We start from the raw sequence: 26,959 nt of genomic DNA, 5'->3' as shown, positions 1-26,959 counted from the left end.
ATGTAGGTGAATATTCCTGTTCTCAGATGATACATAATAAAGTATTAGATGTTGTAGCAACTATGAAAGTGTGTCACTTAGATCTCCTATTTGTGGAGAGCATGATTGACTGCTCCAGGAGCTGCTCTCCATGCCATTTCTTGTTCCATGTATCTCAAAGGTTTTATCTCTCCTCTCTCTCTCCCTCTCTCTCTCTCTCTCTCTCTCTCTCTCTCTCTCTCTCTCTCTCATCTCTATCTCTTTCTCTATCTCTATCTCTATTTCTATCTCTATCTCTATCTATCATCTATATCTGGAGAGAGGGAGAGAGTAGGAGAGGATAGGGAAAACAAAGCTGCCAACATATTAACAACTAAAAAGTCTTAAGAGAATCATATGTGGGCATTCATTGTGCTATTCTTTTGAAGATTTGAAATTTCCTCTAAGCAAAAATTTGGTAAAAATGTAAAAAAAAAAAAAAAAAAACTACCAAGAAATATATCTTAAGTTCAGCATGTCTATTAAAGAGACAACTCTTTGTCTATTTTAATATTACCTTTTTCTATTCTTTTCAGTAACAGATCCTTGATTTTATTTGGGATGTAATACATCCAGCTCAAATTTTTATTTCAATTAAAGCATTATATAATCTCTAAGTACTAGCCATTGAAATACAGGCACATATGTTATGTAGGACTTGTCGGGCATCTTCCTAAAAGGGATGATGAACGCCCTCTTTTTCCTCCTCCTTCAGGGCTTCTTGACCTATGAATATGATGACTAGAACTCAAGAAGTGATCTTAGACCATGAGACAACACATCAGAGAGAACAAAGCAGCAAAAAGGAGTTTGAATTTCTTATGCCTGGAGTTAGCACCAGAGTTCTATATTTTATCTCTCCAGAATTCTTTAACATGAGAGAGAAACAAACTCCTGTCTGGTTAACGACATTGTTATTTGTTATTGAATTTATTTCAACAGCTAATATAATCTTAAACTAATATAGCATCTGAACTAACGACTCAATTTCCATTCCTACTCCCAAGACAACTTTCTCACCAAATCATTCTTCTAGATGCTTACAAGCAAAACCTTACAAAATTCAGTTTTCATTTTCTTTTGTTGCCATACCAAATGACCACAAACTTAGCACCCTAAAATAACACCCATTGATTATGTCAACAGTTCTCTGGGCATTCTAGGCATGATTTAATTGGGTCTTCTGCTGAGACTTTAAAAGCTAAGACTCTCAAGTCTGAAATCAAGGTCAACAGAGCAATATTACCTACTGGAGACTCTAGGGCACAGTCCACGTCCAGGTTCATTCAGGTTGTGGACCAAATACAGATGCTTGCAGTTGTAGGACTGAGGTCCTGTTTCCCTGATGGCTGTCTGCCAACAGAAGGTCTTTGCCTCTATAGACCGCCCATATTTCTTCTCATTCAGTCCATGTGGCCCACCAGCAAGGATGAGTCAGGCCCTATAAAGATTTGAATTACTCACCAATTTCCTCTTTTTCTTTTAAATTCAGGTGATGGAATTGGAAGTTTCTGTTGTCAAATATCATAACATAACCATGGGAGTAACACCAGGGATTGGAACATAAGGGAATAAATTCTGCTCACCATACATCCTTGACTCCTCTCTTTCTCTCACATCCCACATCCAGTCCATCAACAAATCCTATCAGATCTAATGTCAAATGTATCCATCATCTGACCACATTGAATTCCCTGTACTTCTTTCACCATAGCCTATCCATCATCTCTAACGTGGATTATTGCAGTAGGCTACTAGATATTCTCCATGCTTCTGCCTTTGTTCTGATTATTTACTTGCTAGAATGGTCCTTTAAAAATATGGGTGAGGTCACGGCACTTGTAATTCAAAAATCTCCAATGTTCCCCGTTTCACTAATAGTAAAATCTCAACTTTTTACAATGAATTAAAATATCTTGCAAGCTCTACCCATCACTTCTTCTTAACTTCAACTTATACCATGCTCCCCTTAGCTCAGTGCCCTCCAGCTGGCCTCTGGGCAGCTGCTTAAAGTGCTCAAGCATGCTTCTTCCTCAGAGCCCTGTAACTGGCACGCCTTCTGTCTGGAACACGGCATCAGCTATCATTCTGCCTCACTCCTTGACTTTCTTCAAACCTCTACTCAAGATCGCCTTTTCAGAGAGGGCCTCCTGAGCCACCTATAAAAACCAAAACCTCCATTTCCATATGTCCTTTGGGCCTTATTCTGTTTTGTTTCTTTTCATGATGCTTAACACTGTATAAATTATATAAGTATTTGTTTGTTTGCTGTCTATCTTTTCTTCCTTGCACTTAAGTCTCATGAAAGGAACGTTTTTATTTGTTTTCATTTGCTTACTGCTGCATCCTCAGCGACTCTAACAGTGCTTAGCATATAGTAGCCTCTCAATAATAATTGTTTAATAAAAGAGTGGGAATTGAATGTTTTAGTTAAAATCCTATTCACCCAAACTGCTATTTTTTTGTCATTCAGCATGCAAAGTTGCCTCGATAAAACCTAAAGTAAACATAATTTGTATCCCTTTTGTTTAACTTAGTTTCTTTCTTAGATGGTTATGGAATATCTCCAACCATTGACATGTTTTTATAATTTACCAGGATAGTAGATGTGACTAAACTGTCTCACATAATAAGTGATAATCATAAAGGGGAATTGGGATACCTTCTTCTAGTTCCTTATTTGCTTCTGGTGCTATTCAGCTTCAAAGTTTTATATTAAATTAGCAGTGAAATATTTTTTTCTATATTAGTTTCTTATGCCTGTCATAGAAAATTATCACAAACTTGTTGATTGCACATAACAGAAATTTATTCCCTCGGTGCTAGAGGCTAGACATCCAATATCAAAATGTCAGCAGGGTTTCATTCTCTCCATAGGCTCCTGGGGACACTGTGCCTGGTGCCTTGGCTTCTGATATTCTCAGCCACACCATCCCAACTTCAGCCTCCGTCTTCATATAACCTTCTCCTTTTTGTGTCTGTTTCTCCTCTTCTTTCTCTTATAAAGACATTGTCATTGTTTTAGAGCCCAGCCAGATCATTCAGAATGATATATTGAGATCATTAACTTAATTACATCTGCAAACACCCTATTTCCAAATAAGATAAAATTCACAGGATCTGGGGATTAAAGGATAGACCTATCTTTTTGAGGCCACCTTTCAATCCGCTACACTATCCCTGCTACAATTAAGGGTGTTCCCTTAAGCAGATTAGCAGATCACTGATTTGTGCTATTGTATATTATGTATATTATTTGTATACCACAGCGCTATTGTGAATGTGTGTGTGTGTGTGTATAAGTAAATAAATATATAGATAGATATAAATATATAGATATAGATATATAGATAGATATAGATATATAGATAGATAGAGATATGGATATGGATATGGATATGGATATGGATATGGATATAGATATAGATATAGATATAGATATAGATATAGATATAGATATAGATATAGATATAGATATAGATATAGATATATAATAAAATAAAAGCATAATATTCTAATTAGACTGGACATCCTTCCAGACAACCTTCTGGATGAAGTCAGGGCTGTGAGGGAAGCCCAGGTCACGGGTGTCAGAAGGAAGCTGGTGCTGAGGGAAGGAAGGCCTAATCTTGCACAAATTTTGTGCATGGGCCTCTAGTAAGCTAATATGCTAAGTGTCCCTCCAACTGTCCAATTGGTTGCTATGATGTGCACTGACCACCAGGGGGCAGACATTCAATGCAGGAGATGCTGTGATGCTCAAAGGCCATTTAACAACAAACAGCACTATGGACCTGGCAACTCACAAAGCAACACTCAGCTTCTCCCATTGGGACACAAGCCCCATCGCCCTCCTGGAGTGACACCTCACCAAATTGTAGCCAACACTGCCAAAATCCCATGGTGAAAAATGCGGCCTACAGACCAGACCAGCCTGGAAATAGTTGCTGTGGGTGCCAGGTAATGATATCATATAGCACTAGGAAGAGGAAGCCCAGCTTCCTCTCCCTAGTGACTAGCTTCTTAGAGTTTCTTCAGCTCAGGAACATGACTTGCTTTATAGCCAGGTGCAAATATTTTACACTTTAACCAAATGTCTGTGAAGCATTTTCCCATGCTTCATCTCATTTGATCCTCAGAGAAGTCCTGGAGTAGGTAAATAGGAGACTCAGGAGACTCGGTAGAATGCTATTTTCTTTTTATTTGCCGGGAAATGAAGATTTAGAAAGTTTAGAAACTTGACCAGACTGAAAAGAAGTAAGAAATGGTGGAACTTGAAAATGACTTCAGGTTTTTTCACTGTGCAGAATATAGTCAAACACTGCTATAGTTAAATATTTCACCCTTTGTTTCTCCCTGCATGATCTACAATAATAATCTGATATTTATTGCTGTGTTGCTGACAATTACCTGAAATTAATTTATTTTTTAAATTATCTTTATTGTTGAAAGTATTACAGATGTCTCCTTTGTTTGTTTGTGTATTTTTTCTTCATTGATCCCCTCCACTCCTTACCACCCATCCCAGGCTTTCACCACTGTATTGCCTGTGTTTGTTGGTTATTCATCTAGGCATATAAGTTCCCTGTTAATCACTCCTCTCCTACCCTCCCACCCCACCTTTCCCTCTGAGATTCAACAGTCTATTCTAGGCTTCTATGTCTCTGAATCTATTTTGTTCATCAGTTTATTTTGTTCATAAGAGTTAAATCATGTGATTCTTTTCTTTCTCTGACTGGCTTATTTTGCTTAGCATAATATTCTCCATGCTGTTGCAAATGGTAAGAGTTTTTTATTTTTTTATTTTTTCCAGCTGTTTAGTATTCCATTGTAAATACACATTTATTAAATGACTGATATATGTCAGGCACCATGTTAAGTATAGAAGTCATTAAGACATATGCTGGGGTTCTTGTCCCAGTGTTACAAAGGATTCAGCAATCTTGAGAAAGGGGCTGATGCCTAGATGATTATGAAGGAGTCCAAGGACAAAAGATAATTTTGAAAGGCATTGGGGGTCAGAGGTTCTTCAGCTAAAGGAGCTAGAAGACTACCCCTTGTCTAAAGACCCTGTGCTATTTATTAACACAATTTGTCCTAAAGCAAGGTGGAGATATACACTTTAAAGGGTAAGGTATCAAAAAGTAGAGTTTACAGAAGCATTGTCAGTTTGGGGAATGTACTACAGCTATTCAGATGTTTGGCCAACAGGAGGCAATAAAATGCCCTGAACTGTCTGGCAATCCTATTCAGGTTTGGGGGAAGTGCCTTTTAGCCTTTCCAACAGGTAATTACATTTGACTCAATACTTGTTGAGCTCCCAAGTTTTACCAACCTTTTGATGAAACTCTTGTAATTATATGACATGTTGGAATTGATTCCAGGCAGACATATATATTATACTAAAAGATGTTATAATATCTTAGAAGGGTATGACATAATATAAATGACTGTACACCAAATAGAAAATAATAAGTATCCTAGAAAAGAATGAAATTAAATAGCATGGGAGCCAGAAAAAGAGACAAAAGACAAAAATTTTAGAAGAGGAAAAAAATTAATAGACCACCTTTTAAAGTAGTTTTAGGTTCATAAAAGTTTTGAAAATTTGAGAAGATACATGCGTAGACCCCAACATTGTCAACATTCCAGATCAATGTAGCATACTTATTATACTTGGTGAATATGGCTATATTGTACATTATTACCACCCAGAATCCATAGTTGATATTATAGTTCACTCTTAGTGTTGTATATTTTATAGATTTGAGCAATGTGTTATAGTATCAAGCAGAGTTATTTCCAATACCCAGAAAACTGTCTGGGCTCTCATCCTGCTCTCCCCGTTACCCTGACAACAAATGACCTTTTTACTGTCTCCATAGTTTTTCTTATTAATATGCATTTACGTTTCCATCATGTCTTTTTATAGATTGATAGCTCTTTTTTTAGTACTGAAATTATTCCATTGTCTGCATGCAGCACAGTCTGTTACCCATGAATCTATTGAAGGGCACCTTGGTTGCTTCTAAATTTTGGAAATTGTGAATAAAGATTTATAAACTTCCAGGTTATTGTGTGGACATAAGTTTTCAGTTCCTTTTGGTGAATACTAAGGAGTTTGATTGCTGGATCTTTAGGTAAGGTTATATTTCATTTTGTCAGAAACTGTCAAATCATCCTCCAAAGTGGCTATATCATTTTGCATTTCCAACAGTAGTGAATGAGAATTTCTGTTGCTCCACCTTCTCACCAGTATTTGGTGTTCAAGTTTGCATTTTGATCCTTTATCACATATGTATTAAGTGCTTAAATAAATACATTTGCATGAATTTTATGCAAGTATAACTATCAGAGAAGTAGGAATCTGTGTAAGTGCAAGCCACAAATTATGTGGAAGAAATCCTAACATATTTGGAAAAATAAAGCTGCAAATGAACATTTGCTAGACATTTTCTATGTTTAAATATATCCATGTAAAAACTGCCATTTGAAAATAAACATCTGGAATTTCCCAAGATCCATGCTATGTACCTAATTGTTCAAACAAAAGGAGGAAAAGAACAATGAAGGATTCAGGCAAGCCCGCCAGAGGCAGGAGCTGGGATTTGCTTCCATGGAGTGTTTTCCTTACTTTGCCTTTGGAGAGAGGCACAGGGCTTGAGAAGTGCTTCAAAGAGATTTTTTGGACAGCTGCTTTTGCCAAGCCATTTTAGCTTTCTCAACGTTTTCAAAATTATCAAATAATAGCATGCATGTCCCCACTCTTAACGTTATCTGGAAAAAAACACTGCAAACAGTACCACAACTTTCAGAATTCTTAATCATGTCATAAAGCAGCTGCAGTCAAACTGTACATTCAAGCTACAACAGGCAATGTTGGCATTAAGATGTAATGTTTCACAGATGTCATTCTATCAAGAGCAGTAATAAGTGTCAGAGGAAACATTATCACACTAGAGGCTGGGTGCATGAAATTCATGCATGGGGGTGGGAGGGTGTCCATCAGCCCAGCCTGCACCCTCTCCAATCTGGGACCCCTCCAGGGATGCTAGCTCCCAATTGCTCGCCTGCCTGCCTTCCTGATTGTCCCTAATTGCTTCTGCCTGCCAGCCTGATCACTCCCTAACCACTCTCTGCCTGCCTGATTGATGTCTAACTGCTCCCCTGCCAGCCTGATTGCCCCTAGCTGCCCTCCCCTGCAGACCTGCTCATCCCTAACTGTCTTCCCCTGCAGGCCTGTTTCCTCCCAACTACCCTCCCCTGCAGACCTTGTCCCTCCAACTTCTCTCCCCTGCAGGCCTGGGGCCCCCCCAACTGCCCTTCCCTGCTGGCTCAGTCACCCCCAACTTCCCTCCTCTGCTGACCTGGTCACCCCTAACTGCCCTCCCCTGTAGACTTGATTGCCCACAACTGCCCTTCCTTGCAGGCCTGGTCTCTCCCAACTGCCCTCCACTGCTGGCCATCTTGTGGTGGCCATCTTGTGTCCATATGGGGGTAGCAAGCTTTGACCACATGTTGGAAGCCATCTTGGGTGTTGGAGTGACAGTCAATTTGCATATTACTCTTTTATTAGATAGGACCGTAGCTCTTTCAAGTTGAAAATGGGACTTTCACCAATCTTTGAAAGTAATAGTTTGGCTTCAGATTTACATGCCACCTTAAAAGGGGAAAAATGGTTTGTTCTTAACTTGTACTGTTCATAATTTGTATTATTTTTTCTCATATTGAATATATTTTATCTCCACTCATAATCATCATCAGTTACTTAATTTTTTAAAAGACATTTAGCAGAGTTCAACTATAATCTAAGTCCTGTTTTCCAAAATCCAATTTCCTTTCTACTACACTATACTCATAAGAATTTAAACTAGAAAAAAAGAAGTGATGGTAAAATGAGAAAATTGATAGAAACTTCATGAGGAGAAGTGACTGATTACTAAGGAAAAGAGTACTGACATCACCTAAAAAGATGGCAGGAGTATATAAACATGCATGCATACACACACACAGACACTTCTCCAAAGAGGACATTCAGATGTCCAATAGACATATGAAAAGATGCTCAACATCAATAATCATCTGAGAACTTTATGTCATTAAAACTACAATGACATATCACCTCACACTTATAAGAATGGCTAACATGAATAAATCAACAAACATCTGCTGTGAAGAAAAGGGAACCCTGTTGCAGCAGTTTGGAAAGCAGTATGGAGTTACCTCAAAAAATTAAAAATGGAACTGCCTTTGTCCCAGCAATTCCAATTCGGGAAATTTATCTCAGGAAACCCAAAACACTAATTTGAAAGAATTATGCACTGCTATGCTTCTAAATCAATAGCCAAGATTTAGAAGCAGCCAAAGTGCCCATCAGTAGGTAAGTGGATAAAACAGTTGTAGTACATTTACATAATAGAATACTACTATTTGGCCATAAAAGGAAGACAATTTTACTTTTTGCCACAGCATTGATAGACCTGGAAAACATTATTCTCAGTGAAATAAGCCAGTCAGAGAAGGACAAGAACCATATGATTTCACTAATATGTGGAATCTAATGAATAAACTGAATTAACAAGCAAAATAGAGACAAAACTCATAGGTAGAGAGCAGGCAGACAGCTCTGGTAAGGGGTTGGGGAGGCTGAGCAAAAAAGAAAAACTGCAAAAGAACTTGTGGACACATGAGCGTGGTGATTGTGGGGGTGGGGATAGCAGGAGATAGAAGAGGGTTTGGGGGAATAAATGGTGATGAAAAAAATAATTTTAAACAGAAGCTGACAGGAGTAAATATAAGTCATGTCATAGAGGTTGGCCTTGACTGGGCCTTGTCAGACCCGCTGTGTGGATTACCACCCTAAGCCCTCTTCCACTGAATGTCCTCCTCATCACCAAACTCTATTGAGCAATTTTCCAAAAGCCTCTTTCCCAGCGCAACAAAGTCAGAAAGACCAAGAGGAACATGCAAGTCAGGGAAGAAACAAGAGCTCTAGGTTTCTTTGCTTTTTTATTTATTCAGTTAAACCACTTCTTAAGAACCTGCTCCTCCTAAGAAAGGACTTTTTTTAAATTTGGGACTAACTAAAGCCTTTTGAGATGTGATCACTAATAATCTTTGGAACCATAAAACATTAGCATATCTTCTAGAAGACCTAAGGTAATTTCTACCTCTTTACTTGTCTTTTTGCTCTATTTAAGATTGTTCACACATCTTTATTTACATGTCATAAAGTGAAAATATATGTGTGTTTTGTTATTATTATGTAAGGAATATATCATTTTTTTGAATCCTCACTTATTTGGTGTTATAAGAAATTAACTAATTAATTATCTGATGCTAACATTTCATTTTCTTTATTTCTTTATTGAGGAAACACTATTTGTCAGGCTTATACTCATAAACGTTTTCACATGTATTATTTTATTTTATCTTTGTTTTTTAAAAGCCCTCAAAATGCAAAAGAGAAATTTGAAGCTCAATAATTAACCACCCCCAAGATAATTTAGCTGGTTAAGTGGCAGAGCTGATATTTTAAAAAAAAACACTTTGATTCCCCACCCCTTGCTTGTTCCACTGTTTACAATGCTCTCCAGCAGCCTACAAGGGCCTGAATTTGGGGTCACTCTGAGACATCATCTGGAAGCCAGACACTCAAACTTGCATGTGTTTCCTTGACTATATAAGGTGTGTGGGTAACCTATATAAGACTTGTTAACTCCATCATCATTGAGTTAAATAAAAGCTGTACACAAATCAAAAACAAAACTACCAAAACTTTTAGTACTAAAATGTTCTGCAGTGCTGGGTAAGTGCAGAATATAAAGTGTCTACAGCATACTAGATAGTTTGTAGATGTCATTAGCATACTGAGCATTTGTCACTTCCATGCTGAATGCAAAGTCTTGGTAGCTGTTGGTAAACCTGAGTAAAATCACTGGGTATCTTTTGTTTTGTTTCAACTGGTAGATTCATGGATAACTCAATCACATATAGCCAACATCTTGAAATATGCATGTTGTTGAACTATTGAATCAGATATCACAAATTCTATTAACACGTTCTCATTAGATTCTCTGAATGCTAGCAGGGCAGTTCATCCTTTCATGCTTCAGCTTAGCTCCTCCTTCAGATCCCATAGGTCCCCTCCAAGACCATTACACTTACCCCCAATTCCCTTCTTCCCACACCTTACTTCTCTCCATCATTTGGTCCCTTTTCTTTTCTTTTCTTTTCTTTTCTTTTCTTTTCTTTTCTTTTCTTTTCTTTTTCTTTCCTTTTTAGAATTTATGTTTTTTTTTTCCTTTTAATATATTTTATTGATCTTTTACAGAGAGGAAGGGAGAGATAGCAAGCCAGAAACATCGATGAGAGAGAAACATCCATTAACTGCCTTCTCCACACTCCCTACTGGTGATGTGGCCGCAACCAAGGTATATGCCCTTGACCAGAATCGAACCTGGGGCCCTTTAGTCCACATCCTGACACTCTACCCACTGAGCCAAACCAGTTAGGGCATGGTCTCTTTCCTGCTCTGTTTTTGTCTAGCCTTTATTCCTTAAACATTATTTTTGTCCTTTGTTGAACTTACTTTTTTTAACTTATAGACTTCACTATTTTAATACTCATTCTCTTTGCTTCCATTAAAAACAATATTCAAAATCAATGTTTCTAAACTATTGTGGCCGATTATAAATTTTAGGCCATAATTTTTAATTTCATTTTTCTTAACCATTCTGTGTGACCTGCTAAACCATCTGTGGAGGAAAGTAAATGAATTCAAAGCCAACTAGATGTGGATTCTAATCTTAATTCTGACACTTTTAACAAATGTCTTAGGAAAATCATTTTAAGCTTCTCAGCCTCAATTCCTCAGCTGTAAGATGAAATATTAATACCACCATGTAAGGCCACTGCAGAGACTAAGTGAGAGGAGGGATTCAAAATACATAACTGCATAATCTTTGGAAGTTATTTAACTTCAATTTATTCATGTTTAAAATGATATAGTAATTACATCTAGCTCATTGGGTTGTGTAACTATTAAAATGGTTAACATATATCTCTTAGAACTATGCTTATCACATTGTGATATATGTGTTACTATTATTATTTTGTATCATTTTGTATATTTCATTCCCTTCCCTTCTGGCTTGATGTGTTTCTGCTGTGAAATCATTTGATGATCTAATGGGAGATCCCTTATAGGTAACTTTCTGTCTCTCTCTCTTGCAGCTCTCAAGATTCTTTTTTTATCATTAACTAGAGGGAAGTTGTGGGCAATCAGGCCAGCCTACATGAAATTCATGCAGGGGGGGAGGGATGTCCCTCAGTCCAGCCTGCACCCTCTCCAATCTGGGACCCCTCGAGGGATGTCCAGTTGCCCATTTAAGCCTGACCCCAGTAGAATCAGGCCTAAAAGGGCAGTTGGACATCCATCCCACAATCCAGGACTGCTGGCTCCCAACTGCTCACCTGCCTGCCAGCCTGATCACCCTCTAACAACTCCCCCACCAGCCTGATTGATGCCTAACTGCTCCCCTGCCAGCCTGTTTGCCCCTAAATGCCCTCCTCTAGAGGCCTGGTCACCACTAACTGCCCTCCCCTGCAGGCCTGGTCACCCCTAACTGCCCTCCTCTGCAGGTCTAATCCCCCCAACTGCCCTCCCTTGCAGGCCTGGTCCCTTCCAATTGCCCTCCCCTGCTGGCCATCTTATGGTGGGCATCTTGCGTCCACATGGGGGCAGCCATCTTGTGTGTTGGAGTGATGGTCAATTTGTATATTACTCTTTTATTAGATAGGATGTTTGCCATTGTAATTACCAGGCCTAGCATTGAAAGGAGATCTCCTATAAGTAGTTCTTTTCTACAAATGATATACAATAAATAAATTCTTAGTTTATTGACTTGCCTAAAAGGAATAAATGCTCAATTTGCAGAAAGCACAACTGGGCAGAGGTAGACATATTAGAAAAGCTGACCAATTGGACATGGTGACTGATTTTATTAGGGAGTTGAAGAACAGGAAGGAATAAAGAATGATTCTCTGGTTTAGATTTGGGTAACTTGATTCATGGTGATATCTTACACTAAGAGAAGAGAATCAAGCTTTGGTCAAGAAAAAATAAAAAAGGAGGAGGATTCACAATATTAAATGGTACAAAGGCTGCAGGTAACAATATAGAAAGTCACATTAGAAAGGTTTATTGAAGTGGTAGAGAGAAAATGAGACCAGTGGATTGAAGAAGGGGTGGTCAATAAAGAAGTAGAAATAGTAAAAGTAAGAAAGCCGTTCAAATATATCGACTATAAACAGTAGTAGAGACATGGAATGTTGTCCAGAGGGCCTCTTTGAAAACTGCCAGATGTTGTATCAGTAACTATATTGATTATTCACTACCAAAATGTCTCTTGAGCTGCTATAATTTTCCATGTCCTATATGACAAATGATAAAAAGTGGTTTAAGATTGACTTTAATCTACCTGAGAAAATAGATACATAGGAACAAGAAAAAGGAGCATATACAAAGTACTGAATGTATGAAGCTGAAAAGAGTGTTATGAGCAGTCAGTCTCATGGTCATTGGTATGGGCTAGAATATCTGGGTAAGGTTTCAGAAAGGTGGCAAGACTTAAGCTTATTTTTTAAAACAATTTTGTTTTCTGAAAATATACAAACATATTCTAGACCAAAAGTTAATAAAGGGATATTTTCTATAAATTTGACTTGGTATCCTTTTTCTTTTTTTTTTCTTTCTTCCCCCCTCCCCCCAAATGATTTTCCTCTGGCTTGTTTTGACACAATGTGTGTATTTTCACAATTTTGTTTATTGATTTCACAGAGGAAGGGAGAGATAGAAGCATCAATAATGATACACACCCCTTGGTAGGGATTGAGGCAGCAACCAGGGCATGTGCCTTGACCAGGAATCAAACCGTGATTATCTGGTTCATAGGTTCACTGAGCCACACTGGCCAGGAAACTTAAGCTTGTTCTTGAGGCAGAGCTAGGGTTTCCTCAGAGGTGTGTGTAAATGGGTGAGTGGAGCTCCAGGCAGAGGCTTATTGGTGTCAGTCAGGGATTAGCGGGGTAGAGTGAGGAGTGTTTGTTCAGCTCAGTTCCTTATCTTTACTGGAAAGTTGGTTTTGTTCTAAAGCTTTCTCTGTGTCCTGCACAATAGCCAGGAGTGCAAGTAAATATTAACCAAATATATGCTGGTAAAGTGTTTGGTTATATAGGAAGCTGGCATAAAAGCATTTGCTGGGAATAAGACTAGAAAGGGAAAATTAAGATCTTCAGACTCAGAGAGTTTATTATGAGTTGAAAATTTGGATCTATATAAAAAATGTGAAATAACAATCAAGTCTGAGTAAATACAGAATTCAATTCTATGGAATTTAGGAAAAGTTGCCACTAGAGATAAGCACCCTATAAAATCCCCTCATCATTCCCATTCTTTCTTGCCCTTTACTCCTTTGGTATCAAGAAGTTTTGTGGGGTTTTTATTTGTTTTGTTTTGTTTTGTTTTTTTCTTTATTGATTAAGAAATTACAAATGTGTCCTATCTCCTCATTGCCCTCCAGCACCTCCCCACTCATGCCCTCAATCCCTGGTGTATGTGTCCATTGGTTAGGCTTATAGCATGCATACAAGTCCTTTGGTTGATCACTTTCTCTTATCCCCACCCTCCCCTACCTTCCCTATGAGATTATCTGATTGATGCTTCTCTGTCTCTGGATCTGTTTTTGTTCATCAATTTATGTTGTTCATTATATTCCACAAATGAGTGAGATCATGTGATATTTGCCTTTCTCTGACTGGCTTAATTCTCTTAGCATAATGCTCTCCAGTTCCATTCATGCTGTTGAAAATGGTAAGAATTCCTTCTTTTTTATAGTAGCATAGTATTCCATTGTGTAGATGTATCACAATTTTTTAATCCATTCACCTGTTGATGGGTACTTAGGCTGTTTTCAAATATTAGCTATTGTAAATTGTGCTGTTATGAACATAGAGGTGCATATAACCTTTCTGATTGGTGTTTCTAGTTTCTTGGGATATATTCCTAGAAGTGAGTCAAATGGGAGTCCCATTTTTAGTTTTTTTAGCAAACTCCATACTGTTCTCCACAGTGGCTGCACCAGTCTGCATTCCCACCAGCAAAAAAGAATTTTTTAAAATAAATCTTTATTGTTCAGATTATTATAGTTGCTCCTCCCCCCCCCCTCCTCATAGCTATCCTCCACCCAGTTTCCAACCCACCCTATGCCCTCACCCCCCTGCATTGTCCTTGACTATAGGTGTAAATTTTTGTCCAATCTCTTCCCGAACCTTTCACACCCCCTAACACCCAAGAATTGTCAGTCCACTCCCTTTCTATGCCCCTGATTCTATTATATTTACCAGTTTATTATGTTCTTCAGATGTTTTATTCACTTGATTTTTAGATTCACCTGTTGATAGATATGTATTTGTTGTCACTTTATTGTTCATAATTTTTATCTTTACCTTTTCCTTCCTCTTTTTAGAGAATACCCTTCAGCATTTCATATAATACTGGCTTGGGGGTGATGAAATCCTTCAGCTTTTTCTTATCTGTGAAGTTCTTTATCTGACCTTCAATTCTCTATGATAGCTTTGCTGGTTAGAGTAATCTTGATTGTAGGTTCTTGCTATTCATCACTTTGTATATATCTTGCCACTCCCTTCTGGCCTGCATAGTTTCTGTTGACAAATCAGCTGACAGTCAGATGGATACTCCCTCGTAGGTAACTGTTTTTCTCTTGCTGCTTTTAAGATTTTTTTTTTTCTTTATCTTTTGCCCTTGGCATTTTAATTATGGTGTGTCTTGGTGTGGTCCTGTTTAGATTCCTCTTGTTTAGTGTTCTCTGCACTTCCTGGACTTGTAAGTCTATTTCTTTCACCAGGTAGGGGAAGTTTTCTGTCATTATTTCTTCAAATAGTTTTTCAGCAACTTGCTCTCTCTCTTCTTCTGGCACCCCCATAATTTGGATGTTGGTATGCTTGAAGTAGTCCCAGAGGCTCCTTACACATTCTTTATATTTTTGGATTCTTTTTTTTTTCTTTTTGCTTTTTCTGTTGGGTATTTTTTGCTTCTTCATATTTCAAAGCTTTGACTTGATTCTTAGGACCCTCTAGTCTCTGTATTTCACTTGGCATATGCTTGATTTCTGATTGATCCTTTTTCATCTTCCTGAGGGTCTCACTAAATTTCTCGGAGGTTTCTAGAAGATTCTTGAGTAACCTTATAACCGTGGTTTTGAACACTATATCCAGTATTTTGTTTTCATCCATTTCTTTCTTTTATTACTTGTTTCTTTGTCTCAAATGAAAGAAATGGATGCTTTCTTTTATTTTGGCTGTTTCCCTGTGTTTGTTTCTATATACATGGTAGCTGCTAAGTCTCTTTGAGTTGACAGAGTGGTTTTGTGTAGTTTGTGTCCTATAGGGCCCAGTGGCTCAGTCTCCCCAGTCACCTGAGGTGGACACTCTAGGTGCACCCCTTTGTGGGCTGTTTTCACAGTCTTGTTGTAGTTAACCCTTAATTGCTGTTGGTATCACTGGGAGGAATTGACCTCCTGGTATCACAGTGATGACCAGCTGTGTCTATACTAGAAGATCTGTTGCATAGGAGACACCCTTATGAGACAGGACTTACTTCAGTATGGCTTTGGTGCTCACTCAGTCTGCCCCTTGAGTGTGTCTCTTATGGTTGCAAATAGTTGTAATCGGCTATGGTCTCATTCTAACCACTGGGTAAACTGGTTCTTGGATCTCCAATGAGATGCAAGGTCAGCCATAGGAACTACAGAGATATCTCTAGAGTCCTCCTCTTTGTATGGGGTTTGGAAATGCCCAGATAAGACCCATCTGTGAAGCAAGGCCACTGCTGCTGCCAGGCAGTGGGGCTAGTTTTGGAATCTCTGGGGCTCTCTGACCCAGCTGCAGCTTCTTTTAGGGGAAACCACAGTCTATTCATATGCAAAAGCCAATGTACACAGCTTGGGTGGGACTGTAAATTGGGACAGGCACAGTATATGGGAATCACCAGGGCAGAGCAAACAGCGATGGCTGCGCTAAACCAGAGAAGTCCCAGGTTCTCCACATCCCACACCCCTTGAAGGAACAATGATCACTGTGAGCACCTCTAAAAGCAAGCCACCTTCGCATATCTGTCCTGATGCCAGACAGTCCAGGTTCTCCCCATATGTGCCTGGGTCCCCCAGCATCTCGCCTGGAACTGGAGTTCAGAGCAATCTGAAGCTTGTATCTCCCTCCCAGTTTAAAGAGGAGCACATCCGGGTGCCAGCACTTTCTGTGGCTCTGCACCTCCTACCAGTCTCAATGCACTTTCTTCACCTCTCTAGTTGTGGAATTTCCACTTAGCCAGCTTTCCCACGGTTCTGGGTGGTAGTTCTGAAATTTAATTGTAGTTTTGATGTGGTTGTGAGAGGTAGTAAGTATAAGTGATTACCTATGCCACCATCTTGGTTTCTGAAGAAGTTTTAATTCAGTAAAAGTTTCAATAATGTACCTAGCTCCCAGGTCTTGCTCCTGTGGAGTTTTATAATCTCATTAGAGAGCAGCACTGTGAAAACCAGGATAAGAAGAACTCACTGGATGGCAGGTGAAAAATGGGAATATTTATTCAGAGGAAACAAAGTGAATTCAAACTTGGAGGAGACCACATGAACCAAGGGAAAAGAGAGGGAGGAAGGGACCAGGGGGGTATTGTGGGGACAGTCACAGAGCATGGACAAAGGATTGGAACTAAAATAGCCCTAACCCATCATAGCTGGTACCTTACATTTCTGTGACTAATACTTCTATCTCACAGGGATAGACTCTCTAGTGTCTTGAAAAAAACCAACAGCTCCTCTTCTTAGCAACTGAAGAAATGCTGACTAGTTCGGCGAGTTTTTAAAAAAATAGACTCCTCATCTATCAAGTGTCCTTGATGAAAGGCATGTGGGGCTAAGTACATTTTTAACCTGTCCTTTTGCAGAGACATGGGGCTGTTTAGTCCCTCTGTGTCCATTGAGAGGTGTATGTGTGTGAGGAGAGGGGTAGGGCAGGGGGTGTGATGGAGAAACCACGGTGAAAGCTGCAGCCTCATAGTTCAGCAGGGGAGCAAGTTCCTTTCCCAAGTTACCTACAAATCCCTGCTTCCCAAAGGACTGCACACAGATTCCCCTAGAGCCCTGCTTTTTTAAACACTCATTCCTGAGAGGTTCAAAGGGGACAGCACTCAGAGATGGAGCTCTGCAGCAGCGCAGCCTCTGCTTGTCAGAGATAGAGCCGCCTCGCTGGCTTGCCTGGAGTCACGCAAGTCTGAGGCTGCTCGACTTCATGCGGAAAACCTTCGTTTTGATAAAGCTCTTCTCTCCACTGTTATTTTTAAGCTCAGCTCTCCTCTATGTGATGCACATCCATCTACTTCTGGGTCTTCTCAGAGGAAGCTTGGCACATGATGTATCAATGGTGTCTGTTATGCTGAACCCACACAATTTCTTAACTTGTTTTTTGTAGGTATATGTCTATTCTCCCCTCTTTCTGTCCCTGTTCCTGTATTCCCTGTCAGTGTCTAGAATTTAATACAATTATGCAGAGATGGGAGGTTATCACAGACCTTTTGTGTCCCACTGTTAAATAGACGCTCAGAAGGACCATAGCACATTGCCAGAGAGTGAGTGTTGGAAATGAGAAGTGCCCAAGGACACTTTTTGGTACAAGTGATTGACACCTTTAGCATCTATATCTCCATACTTAACAGGGCTGGAGGCAGGCTTGGGACCACAGAAATCAGAGAAAAGCAAGTACGTGATGCAGGAAGGAAAGGACTGCTATTTGTCAGGAGATCCATAAGGTGACCTTGACAAAAAACAGAGCTCTTAAAACTCTTCATAAAAAAAGATCATTTAATGACTTCTAATATCCCTTGGAATTCTAAAATATGACTTGCTATATCTCATGTTTGTCTTGGTCCCCATGTTTCTGCTTCATGGACATTCATGTTATTTTCCTTTCGGTGTTTGATTTTAGAAGACTTGTGTTCTTTTGTCAAATGTAAATGTCCAATAAATTTCAGGGTTTATGTACAGCATGGGATTTGCATAGTTTTCTTATTTGTAAACATCAGGGTTCAGAAGCATCACTAGAAAGCAGTATTTTGGTGATTGCTGAGCAATAAAAGCTGTATGTGTCTTTGATGCTTTGAGTTTTGTGACTTTTTTAGTAATCAGACTAGTTAATTATTCTTTTCCACACATTGGTAACAGATTTTTTTTCATTTTCTTCATTTCTCAAAGTTTTGAGCATGTGCTTTGTGGGAGAAAATTTCCTCACGCTGTCATCCTGTGATTCACCCAAATAGAGGTGTCACAGCCAATAGTGTGAAGAGAAAACCCTCTGCTCACCCATGGTCCCAACATTTTATGAAAATGTTAGACTCTGTGAAGAAAATATAGTCAACATGATGTTTTTCAATATCCTCCCTTTTTCAATTTCAAATTAATATAAAACAAATGATGTACCATGAATCGTAGCTGTGTATCCTGTGACATTCTTTTTTTCTTCTTCTTTTTTTTTTTTTTTTTTTTTTTTTTTACTATATTTTCATTTATTTCAGAGAGGAATGGAGAGGGAGAGAGAGAGAGATAGAAACATAAATGATGAGAATCATTGGTCAGCTGCCTCATGCATGCCCCCTACTGGGGATCAAGCCCACAACCCAGGCATGTGTCCTTGACCAAAATCAAACTCAGGACCTTTCAGTCTGAAAGTTGATATTCTATCCACTGAGTCAACCTGGCTAGGGCTCCTGTGATATTCTTGATCATCTCTTCACACTCAAAAATGTTCCATTTTGAAGTTTGCATACCTAAGAAGAATAAGCAATAACTGTAGCCATACTTAGAAAGGACAATTATACTTGCATGTTGATTCTAGGGCATTAACTCCTGGAAAACTCACAATCAATAGTGTGTGTGTGTGGTTCAGTCATTTTCACTCTTCAGGTTGCATTTCATGGTGCTGAGCAAGTAGTATGTGGAGAGGAATTTTTTTTTTCACATTACCTTCAATAAATGAGTTTAACTGCAATACAAATCTTATAATCCACCTCTTCAATCCCACTGGCAGTGGGACAAATCCTGTAGCTTTAGAGGTAAGCCTTCAAATATACTTCAACTGACAGACTGAAGTTTGTTTTAGGAAAAGTCAAGGTTCTGCAATCCTTTGCATTTATTGGAGTTTTCTGTTTCCGTGGCTTCCAAGACTTGACTCAAATTAGGCTTTCAATGTTAAGAGGTTCATGATGTGGAGCTTTTGTCAATTCCTTCTCTCTTACCTAAATTATGTTCAAAATCTGTATACTACTGTTCTAGAATGAATCCGGGGACTACTGCATGGTTTGCATGGCTGTGCCCTTGAATGCCTTTTTTAAAGAGATAGGGCTGTTGTCACAAGTCAGTCTGCATGCAGCCAAAACCAGAGCTGCTTTCTGGAAGCATGCAGAATGAAAACTACAGATCTTAGTGTTGGTGAAGAACTGCTTTCAAAGGGATTCAAAGGGAAAACTAGGCTCGGGCTCCGCTGGCTTCTGCCCTTCACATAATGCATTCCTCTCCCATGGACCCTCTTTATTCCCTAAATCTGCCTTGTTTTGTCTCTAAAACTCCTTTCATCATGATAGATAAGAAGGAGAGATAGAAAGATACCAAAAAAGAGAGACTACAAAACTATATCTGTGTGAACAAGTTGCTGATCTAGATAACTTGAAAGCATTTTTTTTTTTTTTTTAGGAAATAGGCACTAATCTCTAAGGCAAGTAAATGTGAGTTGCACTGCTTTTCAAGGGTCTGGTTACATTCCACTTGAAAAAAAAATTGGAAGCAGTGCAAGGAATGGGGCGTCCCATACTCAGAAGTAAAGAGACCCCAATGAGTGTGGCAGTGGCAGGTGTTAGGAGGGGCTCAAGGGTAGCTCAAGAGGAGAGAGCAGTGTGGTTGCCATGCTGAAGGTCAAGAAGGCGGTACTCCCAAGAGAAGCCTGAAGCAGGAGTGGAGTTCTGGATCATCTCGCAGCAACATGGGCAAAGCTGTGGCAGCAGGCAGATCCGGGACTCCTCAGCATTAGGTCAAAATGATTGCTTGTCAGGCAGATGTGTTTGTAAACTAATGACTTTCACAGTGTGATGAGATTGAAAATGAAGCCTAATTGCTTCCACTGACTTAACCCTTGGAATGCTTCCAGGCATGCCGACAGCCATGTGTCTTTAATCATGTAAGTTAATCACCTTCAGGCACATATCAGAAAACAGTGGCTTGTGGGAAATCTGGGAAGCACCAGTGTTCTGTTAATCGGTTGCACTTCTAGCACCGTCTATCCATTCAAATAAGAAAACTGAGAAGTTGGCCACAGTGCCCTGGAACCAGTGTTTGTTAGTAGCAACTGACACAGGCAGTTACATGGCTCTATAATTCAGAAAAGAAATGAATTAATATTATGCAGGGTTTTTTAAATATATATTTTATTGATTTTTACAGAGAGGAAGGGAGAGGGATAGAGAGTTAGAAACATCAATGAGAGAGAAACATCATTCAGCACCTCCTAGAGTACACCTCCTACTGGGGATGTGCCCTCAACCAAGGTGCATGCCCTTGACCTAAATCGAACCTGGGACCCTTCAGTCCGCAGGTGGACTTTCTATCCACTGAGCCAAACCGGTTAGGGCTGCAGGTGTTTTTTTTTGTTTGTTTGTTTGTTTTTAAGTGACTTTAACAACAACAACAACAACAACCTCTTAGTGGTATCAGAGTGACAGGAGCAAGTCACCTTGATCCTCCTAAGGCCACAGTGAACCTCAGTCCAGCTCTGGGAGAACATCAGAATTGGAAAATGGTCTAATAATCAGGCCAACCTGATTAATGGTGACAATTAGTATTGGACTATAGTGCATAACCAACTGATTATGAATCATTTGAGCACTTTAGGTAAATTTTCAATACAGGCAATTAAAATGAAAAGACTCATGATGCTTACATAATGACTTCATTAAATTAATTCAGTTCTGAAGTTGGAGAAAATTTTCTTTTGTTGCAAGGAACCAACAGAATCTAACTTCCATTCCCTTTTGTTTAAAAGAGAACTGGAGAAAACACTGAAAACACACACACACACACACACACACACACACACACACTGAAAATGGCTTATTCTTTTCTGAAAGTGAACTGTGTTGCTGTGGGAGAAAGAACTGAAGGTCAGAGCATGGACTGAGTCCCCTTCCTTATTTGGATAAAGTTAATCTTGTTCTCAGTTATATTTTGTACTCTGCTAAGTGCATGCATTGTTAAGGTTTAAAAAAAAATGTATTGTGGAGTGATCTGGAAGGGGCAGACACTTCAGAGAGATAAATACTCTATTCTGTTACATAAACAATTGACTCAAATCACGTGCTTCATGATAAAAGACAAAGCTGGAGCCAAGTCCAAATGCTGCGTATCAGTGCAGTCAGGGGAACAAAGATTCCTTCAGGTGAAATGTGGTCATTCAGTCAAAGCTGTAATGGTTTTGTGAAGGGAAAGGAAGAAGCTCTGTAGGTCTAAGCACGAGCTTTATAATTTACACAGTGCACTTGCCTTTAAATCATTCAAAACACTCTGTAAAGTAGATCCCATATGTATTAATAATAACCAATGCCTACTTAGCAGGTCACCATTTACAAAGCTCCAAGCATTATCTCTTCATTCCTCTGATAATTTTTAAAGACTCAGAAAGTTAAAGTATTATAATTTGTCCAAATCGCAGGACTAGTAACAGCAAAAACAAACAAATAAACAAAAAACCCACACAGGTATTTTAATTCTAATTTTTTTGTCCTACACACTATCTCCTGTCTCTCCTATTTCTTAAGACCCTTTATTTTACTTCATCAAGTACCTTTTTCAGGGCTAGCTCTTCTAGTCATTGTGTTCTTTTCTAGGTCCCTCACAGTGAAAACCACTTTAAATTCCAGCTTATGTGTGGTGATGATGTCCCTTCCTTTCCCTTTGTAGTTCATTCCCAATGAGACTGTGGTTTCTTGGAAGGCACACACTGCCGTTTCTAGCACAGGATTGGGCTTTCACAGCAGGAAGGATAAGCCGGTGCATATCCCCACATAAGTGAACATCGTCCTAGCACATCTCCTAAAAGGCAGGATGGCCAGAGGCAGCACTAAAGCCCTTGGAGCTGCTGTTGCTGCGAGGTTGACTTGGCACATTCTGCTCAGCCACTTGCTTCTGAGTTCAAGCCTCACTTGATACAACAAAACTACAAATTACCGAATAGCATGGACATTCAAAATTCTAGGCATGTAGAGGAAATCAAATGTTAAATTCAGAAACGATGAAAATTGCTGTAAGAATTAAGGACTCGTTGACCTTTACTACTTCACTTTCTATAATGCTTTTACCACTACTTCCTGCTATTTGGAGAGCTTTCATTGGTGGCATTCACCCTTTACAATGTCCCCTGAGAGTTGAGAAAGCAGGCTTGTGTGCCTATGTGTATGGCTATAGCTTATGTGTACACATTTGTATATTGCAGTATCTGTTCACCAGTGTTCTCCTTTCCTCCGTGTAACCTAGCTCCTCTCATCTCCTGCCCCTTACCTCTCCTGGAGTCTTTCCTCTCAGGTGGTAAGACTTGGGCTAAGGAGCTAACTCAATTGATCAGTGACAGGTTTGCTAATCTATCGAATTCTAATCCAAAAGGTCTCATAGGACTGTTTCCCACCAAATGTTATAAGCCTGAAGATATTCTGTAACATTCTCTTTCCATAGTTTTATACAAAAGCAAACATAAAAATGGTCTGCTCAGGGAGAAAAAGTCTTAGAATACCTACCACCTTTCTTTTATTTCTCTCTTCTGTTCCTAATGATAGTCTCCATGGCCCTGACCCTCTTCATGTGTCTGGTGTCCTTCCCAGGTTAGTTAGCAAGTTCTCTGTTCCTAGTGACTATGCCTGATTCACCTAGAAACGGCATACCAGCCATGCTCTGTAAGGGTGGAAGCGTAGTCCTGATGTGCTGTGTCTTGGTGGGCTAGAGGTATTAGATTTATTTCCATGCAGCTTATCAGCTTCTTTCTCATGACCTTACAGTTGTACTTTGAACACAGGTGTTTGGGGCACTTGCCAGTAGGCCTCTTTTCACTCAAGAGGAATTTCTGGAATTTCTCTCTCTATATCTAGTTGCAACAGACCTCAGGGACCAAAGTCTCCTAAAAAGAGCAGACTTTGGAGAATGGAATTTGAATGCTGCCTTCGCCTCTCACCAGCTGTGATACTAGCCATCTGATGTAACCACTCTTATCCATCCGTAGACTAGATATACTAATACCAACCACAGAGTGAGCTCATGAGGAATGGAAAAGTATCAAAAGTACTGGTACCTGCCCACAGGAAGCTATCATGAGATATTTATTCCCTTCTGTCTTCACGGCCACTCTCTCTGTTACTGCCCCACCACTCCCACAATTATTCTCACTCTTCTCAAAAAACTTGTAGTTTTCATAGCTCCTGAGTACCATCAACCCTGATGCCAACAACCCAATGATGTCGCTGATTGGTATGATAAAAAAGAATAGTTAGCGGAAACTGGTTTGGCTCAGTGGATAGAGCTTTGGCCTGTGGACTGAAGGGTCCCGAGTTTGATTCCGGTCAAGGGCATGTACCTTGGTTGCAGGCACCTCCCCAGTGGGGGGTGTGCAAGAGGCAGCTGACCAATGATTCTCTCTCATCGATGTTTCTAACTCTCTATCCCTCTCTCTTCCTCTCTGTAAAAAATCAATTATATATATATATATTTTTTTTTTTAAAGAATATTTATCTGGTGAAGCCAATCTTGACAAGCACAACATTGACGTTAATCAAACACCTCAGCCTCCCTAGGTAGCCACTGTCCTTTTCATAAAAACTCACAGGATTCTTGGCATGACAACCTTTTCTAATTGGATATTTATTGCTTCGGGCTTAAGAATTCTAAACCAGAGACCTTGAAGGCAATCCTTGTTTTTTGTTCTCTTTCTCCTCCACCCCCCATTAAATCTAAGGTGCCCCAAGATTTAGACACTTCTTTCAGATGTCTTCATGAATTCACCCTATTGTTTTTATGTTTGTTTGTTTTTCACTGTACCTTCTTACTTTCAAGCATGGGAAGCATGCTCCTAGATTTATTGAATGTTGAGTCCCACCTGCAACTGCCTTGGCAGGACCAGACCAAATGATACTACCTAAGGTCCAGACATTCTCCCCTTGCTTTCCTCCTTTGGTACCTAGAACCCAAAGTAGTCTCTACTCTCAAAGCATTACACCCTCTGTCTAAAAACTTGCAATCTCCTTGTATCAAGTCAGGAATTCCTTCCCTGGCTTTCAAATTCCCTTGTAATCCAAAACCTCATCTATTCAATTTACCCCCATTATTCTCTAGCATGTCCTCTCCAATTTAGTAAGAGTATTCTTATTATTCTGATTACAGACTATACACATTCCCATCCCTTGGCCTTTACCAAGAGAGTCCCCTAATCTGCATTTCTTTTCCCCCTTGTCTCTGCCTCATTTCTTATCCAATACAACATACTACTGATAGTAAGCTCACAAGCTCTTTGCCTGTTCACAACAATATCTCAGTATAAAGAAAATTTTCTGGCACATGATCAACTCTCAGCCAGCATTTGTGACTGTCCCTCAAGGCTCACTTCAAAGCCAGTTCGTTTTTACATCTACAATGTTTTATTAAATTCTTGTACTACCCTCATTCATCTTCATTTTCATTCGCTGATTATATGCTCTTAAAGATGGAATCTATGACTTGCATCATTTGCTTCTCACAGAGTGTCTTGATAATGTGAGAAAGTAAATATGCTTTGGGAAAAGGTCTGTAATGACACAAGGATGATTCATAAAACTAATTGATCACTTATTATTTCCCAGGCACTATTCTAAGGTCTGAGACAGTGGCCTAGATGAGCTGGGCTCTGTATCTTTGCTGCTACTGGCTACTTATATGATCTCGCATAGACAAATTCTCTGAGCTTTGGACAACTCCTTTGTAAACTAAAAGGGTTTAACTAGGTTAGTTGTGATGTCTCTTCCAATTGTAAGATTATCTGATTTTTAAATATGTATTTATAGATTCCTGAGTGGTGGTCCATAAATACTTTGCTGACTAATGCACACTATAACCTTTACCCTTCCAAACTCATGATTGTGTATTTTCAGTTTCTTTTCATCTATTTGTTCTTATTGAATGTCTTTCTTCAATAGAGCAGAGGGAATATAATCAATTCACTAGTTTGTGGGACAAATGGGCTCTCTTTGGATTGTCCCAGCCTTTGTTTCATTCTTCAAAAGGATACTCTTTATTTAGCTTGAATTCTGGGTTGCAAAGGAGAACATGATGACCTTTAAACACTTTTCTTCCATAAGACCTTCAAAAGCAACTTAGCTAGTTTTATCTCACAGTCCTTAAAAACACTCCTTTGTCTTGAGATTGTAGCAAAAACGTGTTGGCCAAGACATTGTTCATAGAGTTCTTCTCATGGCAGGCCTTGCCTTGAGCTGTCCTTGTGCTTAGGGTGCCTGCAAGCTGGCTCCCCGGCTCTGACCGCAGTATGCTCACAAATGCCTTTACTCTTTGCCTACAATCAGATTATATTACCAAATGAGCTTTAAAGAGCTAATAATCTGATTTTATTCTAATTAGTCTTTTGGACAACTTTAGAAAGTTTATCTAAAGTAGGACATTTTGTATACTTTCAAAATCAGATATAAGACAATCGCAAATTTTAAAATATTCCTTTTGAATTAGAAAACTAAAAAAAGTCAGAGCCACTGAGATCTCTGTTAGCTTCTGGGGCTTGTTTAGATTCTGGGATAAACAAATGATCACTGTTGTCTTCTTGCTTGAGGAGCCAATCAGATTAGGAAATAAAGTTTTCTCAAAGTCTGTTGTGTGTGTGTTTTTTTTACAGTCACAATATTCTTCTCTATGAAGATGGGCATGCTGTGGTGGCAGATTTTGGAGGTAAGATTTTCATGTATAATTCCTCAAATGATACCAGTTTGTTTCTTCCTTGCATTGATTGTGCCTCGTATTGTGTGACAGACATTAGATTCCACCCTGACAACTGCACTTCTCTAAGTCATTCCAAGTTCAATGACCCTACTTTTTGTTAAGTATATAATTTATTTTCCCCCCTGGATATCCTCAGCTAAAATAAAGGAACTGAGAAATTAAAGAAGATAGAGGTTTCTTAGGGTTTCAACATGTTAGCTATAATCTTTGACCCTGGTTTTAAGGTATGTCCTTTGACCTGGATTTGTTTTGTTTCCTTCAGAATCAAGATTTCTACAGTCTCTGGATGAAGACAACTTGACAAAACAACCTGGGGTTTGCTACTGCTTGTGTTCCCTAAAATTGTGAAACAATTAAAATGTGTGCACTCAGCATGAGAGGAAGTGAGATGAGAGCAGCTTTAAGTGGAAGAAATGCCATTGTCCCAGGGGCAGGATAATGTTTTGTGCTTTTATTTTCAGTAAGCCCTCAAAAAACCCACTTCAAGGCAGCCCCAGAGGAAAATAGATTATATATATTTTATATATATACAATATATATATAGGAAATATGAATAAGATAATACAGAATTTATTTCAAATGTAACTGAAAAGTACATGGCAGGCATGCATAATTGGCTTTCATATTCAGATCTTCTTTTTAAGTAATATAGTTAAAACTTAATAGATAATTCACTATAAATTTTGTAGCTCATCAGCGTCTATGGACAACTTGTATTCCACTGTAACATTATAAGGAAATAGGTGGCATAGCCAAGGATTAATGTTTAAGTAAAATAGTATAAACTTTAATATCTGAAG

The 26,959-nt window shown here is 39.1% G+C and overlaps 1 protein-coding gene across 4 annotated transcripts in view; it reads left to right on the top strand.

Annotated features, from left to right (window-relative positions):
• The window catches only part of LOC311616878 (serine/threonine-protein kinase TNNI3K), a 309,455-nt gene that overhangs the window by 157,468 nt on the left and 125,028 nt on the right, over window positions 1–26,959 (top strand). For all 4 annotated transcript variants that reach the window (XM_084872811.1, XM_084872813.1, XM_084872810.1 and 1 more), the window contains 2 exons: window positions 26,056–26,108; window positions 26,422–26,474. In XM_084872811.1, coding sequence (XP_084728937.1) covers window positions 26,056–26,108; window positions 26,422–26,474 — 106 coding nt within the window. The remainder of the gene's footprint in view (window positions 1–26,055; window positions 26,109–26,421; window positions 26,475–26,959) is intronic.

Source organism: Pipistrellus hanaki, assembly GCF_964339955.1.
Source record: "Pipistrellus hanaki genome assembly, chromosome: 2".
In the NCBI taxonomy this organism is placed as follows: domain Eukaryota; kingdom Metazoa; phylum Chordata; class Mammalia; order Chiroptera; family Vespertilionidae; genus Pipistrellus; species Pipistrellus hanaki.
The sequence above is the reverse complement of the archived record's forward strand: the minus strand, read 5'-3'. Positions and strand labels throughout refer to the sequence as shown.